The sequence below is a fragment of the Podarcis raffonei genome, chromosome 12 (genome assembly GCF_027172205.1).
Source record: "Podarcis raffonei isolate rPodRaf1 chromosome 12, rPodRaf1.pri, whole genome shotgun sequence".
NCBI classification, from domain to species: domain Eukaryota; kingdom Metazoa; phylum Chordata; class Lepidosauria; order Squamata; family Lacertidae; genus Podarcis; species Podarcis raffonei.
Window position 1 is genome coordinate 23,492,500 of NC_070613.1, and position 8,103 is coordinate 23,500,602.

The following is an 8,103-nucleotide window of genomic DNA, read 5'->3' on the forward strand; positions in this document are numbered from 1 at the left end:
TAGGTTATCAAGTGCTAAAGCTGGGATGGGAAACCTGTGATTCTCCATATGCTGTTGGGACTCCAGTTCCCATCATCCCTGACCATTAGCCATGCTGTTTGGGGCTGATGGGAGCTGGAGTCCAATAACATCTGTACCGTCATAGATGCCGCCACAGATGCCCCATTAAGTGCAAAAGCTCATCACTTAACGATCACCACCACTTCAGTTCATCATATTATCATATCTTCATAAAAACAGCAAGTATGTGACTTCTATATTTTCTCCTTAGCCTCACCTAGTATATTAGCACTCAGTATATTGATTTGTCATTTAACAATTCCCAAGTTTACCTGTCAACCTCCTTCTCCCTCCCCTAGACCTTCTACGGTATCTTTGGGCTGCCAAATCTAGCACAGGGCCACCAAGGTTTTTCAGGCTCATTAGTCTGCTTTTTACAGGTGTCAATTATTCCATAACATCTACTCACCTAGCAAATGGGAGTTCTCGCCTGGTTATATCTTATGTATCGTTAGTTCACAGAGCTTAGTCTGATGTTAATTTGTTAAAAGGCCAGTAACAGGAAAGACTGTGATGAAGGAATCCGACACAGGGAGACACATGTGTTGATTCCTTATAATTGATTTGGCTGCATTCTCTGTGGCCTTCCAGCCAAAGACTCTGATTTTAAAGGCAGATGCCATACTTGTCAGACTATCTGTCCATCTAGCCAAGTGGTATCTACTCTGACTAGCAGCTGCTCTTCAAACTGCTCTCCAACAGAGAGAGGTGTTCTGATGTGAACTCAGTGTGGCGTTAGAAGGGAAAGAGATTACAGTGAAAGACACATAGACGATGTCACAGGTGGCAAGACACTGGTCAGAGGAGAGATGGCTTTAAATCCCGGGAAATAGATTTAGCAGGTGGCCTTGCCCAGCTCACAAACCTCCAGCCTCCGTAACCTCCATACTGGAAATATCAATGGCAACCATCCTTCATAGGTATTCATGTGTTTTTAAATTTCCATTTATGAATCGCTTCCGATAAAGCATCAATAGTCAAACATAAATACGATTTATAAGCCAATGCAAATAAAGAGTAAGATGCAAATCTCCATTTCAAAGACTCATTGGAAGAGGAAGGTCTTCAACAGGAGGGAGCACCTATGGTTAGGTCCTGCTACACTAAAACTCCCATTCCAACATGATGTTAAACAGACTTCCTGGAGAGATGGCATCTACAGGACTCACTGAATATATATGGGGTGAGATGATCTTTTAGGTACGTGGTCCCGAGCTGTATAAAGCTATGTACACCAGCACTAGCACCTTGAACATACCCAGGTAGCTAATTGGCAGCCAGTGCAAGTTTTTCAGCAGCATCGCTACATGATGGCGGTATTCTGCCCCAGTGAGAACCCCAGCCGCTGCATTTTGCACAGGCTTCAGCTCCCAGTCGACTTCAGGAGCATCCCCACATAGAGCACATGGCAGTAATCTGACGTGGAGGCTACCAGCACATGAAGAACAGGGGCCAGGCTGTCTCAGTCCAGATCGCGGATGAAATTCTAAATTGTCACCAGTGACCAGGCATCTTATTCCATTGCTCAGATCCTCTCACTCATTTATTTTACTCTCTCTCTCTCTCTCTCTCTCTCTCTCTCTGTGTGTGTGTAAGTTCATGAGGCTCCCTGGCAACCCCCATTCAGATATTGCCCTGGCTAAGACCAGCTTGGCTTTAACAATGTGACAGCATCATCATGTGCCCACAGACCATCCTCTGGCCCCTTAGCAAGCTGTCTTCAGGCAACTACTAGCTTGCAGAAGGCAAACACTCTGAAGAAGCTCTTTAAGACAATCTGATGGAAAGCAGATATTCAGAAGCACTTTAAAATTATATAAGCCCTAATACGCTTTAATCACTGCTTTGTACTCACAATCAAGATTGATTCCCCTCAGCCCCACTTATGGCTGCTGTGCTGTGCAACTCTTAAACAGCGATAATAATTGTGTACAATCGAGATATGGTGGTTATTTCAGATTAGCCTTAGGTAAATGAGTAGGATATGTGCACTTTCACAGTTTGGCCCGATTTTAAGGTTCAGTATGCACTCTGTGTAGGTTAGGATGAGCACAGTGTAACAATTCTGCATAATGATTCTTAAGGTAAAACAACCTGAGCACCTAGCTGTCAACGTTAACAGATGCCACATAAAAAGGCCACATAATTATAGCAGCAACAACATCCGCCATACCATCAGGAGCTCATTCACTTGGACACCCTCCAATATTCCACACAACATCACTCATCAACAGTGACAGCCTTCTGGTGTCTACACAGGATGAACAGATCAGTCTCTAAAGATAAATGGACCCAGATTTGAAATCCGAAGAAGCAATGTTGAGAAAACTCACCATTCTTCATCCCCCCCCCCAATCCTTCCAGTTGGAGATGCCAGTGCAATATTGTGGGAAAAGACCTTATTGGAAAATTTGATTCTATTCTCATTCAGGTCTTGACCAAAACCCAAGCTTGCTATGAATAGTCACTATTCTGATATGCCACAGGCCTTCTGGACTTTTTGGATTTCATGCCCTTTTGCTTCTATGGTGCTTTTCCTCTCTGCATACTGGTGCGTGTGTGCGCACACTCATAGGTGCAACCTGCCAAACGCATCTAACAGTGAGTGCAACTCCACAAAAACTTATGCTACCATAAATTATTATCTTTCAGTATGCCACAATGCCCTTTGCTGCTCCCCCCCCCCCCGTGACAGACTAATGCTACAAACCTACAAACACTTCAGAGTAAGTCCCACTGAACTCAGTGAGATTTGCTGCTCAGTAAACACGCACTGGATTTGTGGAAAATACTTGGGGGGGGCATTATCCCATAGAATGCACACCACCTCCCCTAACTGCGTGAACAAACCTTAATAGCACAAAGCCTTTGATCTAGCCCTCTTGCAGACCCCCCCTCCATTTCCCTACCAGCTTAACAGCAGGAAATGAAAGGACAGGAAACAATATTGCTATATCTGAGAAGAATGTGAAACCTGGGTTCACTCCTTAAGGAAAAGCAATGCCATCATCATTATATATTCACACCAGCCAAGAATTTTTTTGTTTGCACCCTTGTAAGAACAGGAAACAGAACGGAAGGAATAGATGCTAGCTACTGCTTTGAGCACGAACCATCTTCTCACATAAAGAAGGGCAGAAAAGAACAGATTAGCACTTAAATAAAAGGATGGGGCTTAATAGAGGAGGGAGAAACAGAGGCTCTGGAATCCACTCTCCCCCACCATCCAATGCACAGATAAAAGAAGGCAAAGGAAGCCTACTGGGGCCTCTGTTTTTATTACATATGGAGATGGGAGAGTCCCAATGAAATGGTAAAGCTGCTTTGTAAGTGCACAAATGTAAACACTTCACATTCTACATCCTTGATGCAAGGATATATTTTTTTTTCTGGCAAGGTTTCCATGTGCCTGTAGTAGCTGTATGGCAAGGAGAAGATTGAATGAATGTGGCTGTCCCAAGTACACAAGGTGGGCAAAACTTCATCAGCTGAACTTCTACTTTCATGAATAGATTAGAGGCACACAGAATTCAGCAACCCCATGCAGAAGGAGAGATCGGATTGCCCATTCTGGATAGGCAGGCTGGTTTACAGGTGAAGATGCCAAGGTACTTGCTGCTGGACCAGGAAGCAAAGGTCTGCAGCCAGGACAGGTTACCTGCTCCCACGGAAACAGGTGGAATCCACTCAATCCACAAGGAAGAAGATTCTGTACTCCTCTTTGGAGTCCGTTGAGATTTTCCTCTACCTCACTGCAAAGTCTGCCAGCAGCTGACCCTGAGCTATGCGCCTAAGAACTCCTCAAGCAGACAGGAATTCAACAGGTGTCTATTTCTCTCCTCATTCCAGAACGGTGGCAGAAGTTGCACCAGCCCTGACACCTTTAGCGGGCATGGCAAACAGCTCTTTAATAAGAGTTTGGAGGAACCGGATTAATCTGACACATCATTAAAATCACACAGAGAAGGCGCCCTGAAGACCTTACCATCCCACACCCCTCATTTAAGGGAAGGATTCTTGACACACAAACCCACAACGTCTGCCCTCCACATTGCACCCTTGGGGGACAATACTAAATTCCATCACTCAGGCAAGCATGTGCCAGGAGGAGGAGCAAGCAAGGGAAGCTGTGCAAACAGTGGCAAGTGCAGCGAAATGATCCAGCTGAATCCAAACACACCATGCCAGCCTACATGGCTGGGAAGGGCTATGATAGAATCATAGAATCATCAAGTTGAAAGGGACCAGGAGGGTCAGCTAATCCAAAGTGGGGCTCAAACCAACAACCCTGAGATTAAGAATCTGATGATCTGCCAACTGATGATAATGGATGTCAATTAGTCAGTCTCTCAGTCATGCCTGGAACATCATTTGTTCCAGAAGCCATTGGGGGGGATGGATTTTGGCCCTATAGGTGGAAACTGGTTGCAAGAAAGGCAAGAAAAAGAAACTCTGCACATATTTCAAAGCCTCCTAAAACTAAATCTCAGGGCTCGGAGAAATGGGTGCTCGCCTCAGTAAGGCGGGATCCTCTCACGCCAAAGATATTTAACCCTACTTAGTCCTGGCAAATCTAGATTTATCACTTCGCCTGGATGAGGAAGAGCCAGCCCCCCAGTGCTGTAAAGCGCAAGGCGGTGGTCGTCTGTGCAAAACTTCAAGCGCGACGGTGAACTTTGCCACTTTGCTTAACTCTGCCCACCAGCGCGCGCGCGCACGCACGCGCCCCCAGCCCGTCCAGGCCAGCCTCCTCTCCTAACCCTTCCTTACCGTGACTCTGCTTCGACTTCAGGGCGCCGATGAGCTGCAGCCGGTCCGCCAAGCACTGCAAAAGTAGCAGCACTCCCGCCGCCGCCACCTGGGCTCCCCCCAGCTTCGCCATAGCGCCTCGCGGGCTGCGCGCTCGCCGGTCCGCCTCCCGCTGGACTCTCGGTGCGCCGCTTCGGGGAGCGAAAAAAGCAGCAGCAGCAGAGCTCAGGAGGAAAGATTCGCGCGCCTCCCTCCCCCTTCCTTCCCTTTAAATCCGGGGTGGAGGAAAGTCACTTTTTATTCCGATCCGATTTCATTGAGCCGGGCAGGAGAGGCGCCGACGTATCCCAGTCCCGACTGTCGCCGCCGCCTTTTTGTTTTTCCAGCCTGCGAAGCCAAAAGGCGATCTTAGTCCAACAGCATAATAGCGAGGAAAGAAGGGCGTAAAAGGGCGTGAGTGCGTTTCCCCGCGGGCGGGAGTGTGAACAAGCGAAACCGAAATCAGAGCCGACCACTAAGTACCAAAGTCGCCCAAAAGCGCGCGGGGGGGGGGGGAGAAAGGGGAGTGCTTTAGCGCGCGTGTGTGTGATCTCCACCGAGTAACTCTCCCTTTCTTTGCTAAGCCTGAGCCGATCTCCAAGGGAGGAGGGGCGGCCGGCTTCAGAGCCGACGGCGATCCTTTCCCCAAACAAAACAAAACAAGAGCCCTTTCTCTGGGAGTGTCCTCGCCACACACGCGTCCTCCTCGCAGACCCTCCTCCCTTCCTCGCAAACTCCTCCGAGCCGTGACTCCCCGCCGAGCGATCCAGTGGAGAAATCCAGGGGGCAGAGTCTTAAAATGATTTCGGAGACAAAACAAGCCCTCTCGATCTTCCTGCGCGAGGACGGGATGGAGCGGGGACGAGGGTGGCTCTCCCAGGAGCCCGAAGGAGGCCGGGTCCAGGCGACCCCCCCGCAATTGCCTTAAGGCGATTGCTTGAGATTAGGCTGGAGTCTTTTTCTTTTTTTAGGAAAAAAAGAGGAGGCTCGTCGGCTGTCCAATTAAAAACAAAGCCAAAGGGTAAGGGCGGGCGAGGGGCTGGAGGGAAGCGCCTCCGAAGCCACGCTGAGGTGGTCTCTCGCTCGCGAGGGCGAGGGCGAAGCAACGCCCGGGCAGATGCTGGATGCGAAATAGTTTGGCTGCTTGGCCGCCGGGGGAGGCGGGAGCGGCGTGCGCGCTCGCTCGCTCGCTTCCCTTTGGCCAGGCAGCCGGTGCCTCGCACTGGGGCAATGGGGCTCGCCTCGCTCAAGGCGCAGCAGCAGCCGCAGCCGCAGCCGCCCCGCTCGCCCTCCTCCCCCCACCTTCCTCTGCCGGAAGCCAGCTGCCCCGGCCGATGCTCTTCCCCGGAGGAAGACGAGAGACCAGCAGGAGCCGGGAAAGGAGAGAGAGAGAGCTCGCCGCCGCCGCCGCGCCTCCTGCTGCTGCCTGGCGCTCCTCCTCGCAGCCGGCAGCGCTGCCTGGGCGCCTCCGCGCGACTCTGCCTCGCTGGGTTTGGTCTCCCAGCAGAGACGGGTCACACGCGCCCCTCCCTCCCTCAGCCTGCGCGGAGGGAGAGCCAGAGAGAGGCATCGCTCCTGCGCGGCGGGAGAGGGAGCAGCCCGAGGGCTCCCCCAAACGAGCGCATGGGAGCGGAGGGGAAATCCTCTCCGAGGAGGATTGGGCGCAGCCGAGAGAAGCCTTTCGAGGAGCTGCAGTGTCCCCAGGAAACCCCCGTCCCAGCTCTGCCTGCCTGCCGTGGGGCTCGTATCGCCCTTTAAAGCGCGCGGGAAACTAGAAATGTGGGGACTTGGGGTTTTCCTCAGGCTGAATTCCGAGCCTTTTCACAGTCTGGTGGCGGGAGAGAGGGGAATCAGCTGCGAGGGAGGAAATAAAAGGGGCTGCACGCCCGCGCGCCTTTCCTATGGTCAGGCTACAGAGCTGCTGTTTGCAGCCCAGTCTGAACGGCTCCTCGCCAACCCCGTCGATGGTTTCTCAGGTACCCTCCTCCCTCCAAACCTGCTTCGCCCTGGGACGTGCCTATAACTCGTGGTTCTGATGTCCCAACGCTCCCACGGGGCACATTTCAGTCAGGCGGAGGAGGGGGTCGTTGGCTAACGGCCAACAGGCAGAAAGGACTGTCCAACAATGCGATTATCCACACACACACATCTGATCCATGGATTAACATCAAAATCCTTGCATTAAAGCTCACTCCTTAGGAACCAGTGGGTCATTAGGCTTTCAGATGCACTTTGAACAAAGAGATGTTCAAAGGGAAAGCTGCTTTTAATAACGCACCTTCCCTCCGCTGCTTTTTGCAGGTACTATTGGTCTGGGTCTCATCCAGCATCTTTTCAGTACACCCAGTTAGGATTCAGCAGTCCAGTTGTACACCCTTGGGTATTCAGCATTAGCTTAAGGCGTGCAATAATCACGTGCCCACTTTTGCAGCATCTTCATAGCATCCCAAGTCTCTCTTGGAATGCTCTCTTTATCATACCCTCCAAGTGTTTACTTGTGTAACACGCTTTACCATATCTTGCAGAGAAGCACCTCAGAGAAGGCCAAATCGTCATCCTTAGACTTGGTTGATGATATCTTAATTGACCCTCATGGCTCACTCCTGGGGTTGAGCTGCAACATGGAAGCCATAGGAAATGTTTCAATGTGGTTATTCAACCAGTGGCAGACTTTGGGCTTCACCGGCACCTTGTGTGACGCTAACATTCAGGCCACCCTCCCCACCTCTCACACTCCATTTGGGCAGCCCCTCCAGGGTACTACTCAGTGCATTCGCACAGGTCATACTACCGTAAAACTGCCTGTATATTCAACCACACCACAGTAACTATAGAAGAGACCCTCACCGGTTAACCATCTAATGTAATGATGACACCAGGTGACTGACAGGTAGGTGGTCCTGCCCACCTATCAAAGTTGGCCCCTGGGGGTAGGAGGAGAGGTCTGATTCAGCAGTTTGTTCCCAGCAAGAAACTATAAGCAGAGAGTTCAGCTGCACTCTTTGCAATGATCTGTTCCATGCTGGCAAAACAGCACCCAACAGGATCTGCTCATCGGTAGATGAGCAGAGGGTTCAGTCTTGTTCTCTGCAGCACCCAGCAGGGTTGAAACCTGACACACACACCCATCAAGTGATGGGCTGGTCTTCAGAAGATTGACAGGTGGTCCAATGTGGACCCTCTGGTGGTGCAAGATTGGCCTGTGGGCCAGAGGTTCCCTGCTCCTGCACTAGATGTGGAATAGATGTATTGCAC

General features: G+C 50.7%; 1 protein-coding gene across 2 annotated transcripts in view; it reads right to left on the reverse strand.

Moving 5' to 3' along the window:
- The window catches only part of PLXDC2 (plexin domain containing 2), a 233,670-nt gene extending 227,962 nt beyond the window's left edge, over positions 1-5,708 (reverse strand). Inside the window, exon 1 of one of the 2 annotated variants that reach the window (XM_053359669.1) lies at positions 4,831-5,708. In XM_053359669.1, coding sequence (XP_053215644.1) covers positions 4,831-4,942 — 112 coding nt within the window. In that variant the 5' untranslated portion in view covers positions 4,943-5,708. The remainder of the gene's footprint in view (positions 1-4,830) is intronic. The other variant, XM_053359670.1, reaches the window with a different exon arrangement.
- Positions 5,709-8,103: the final 2,395 nt, after the last annotated feature.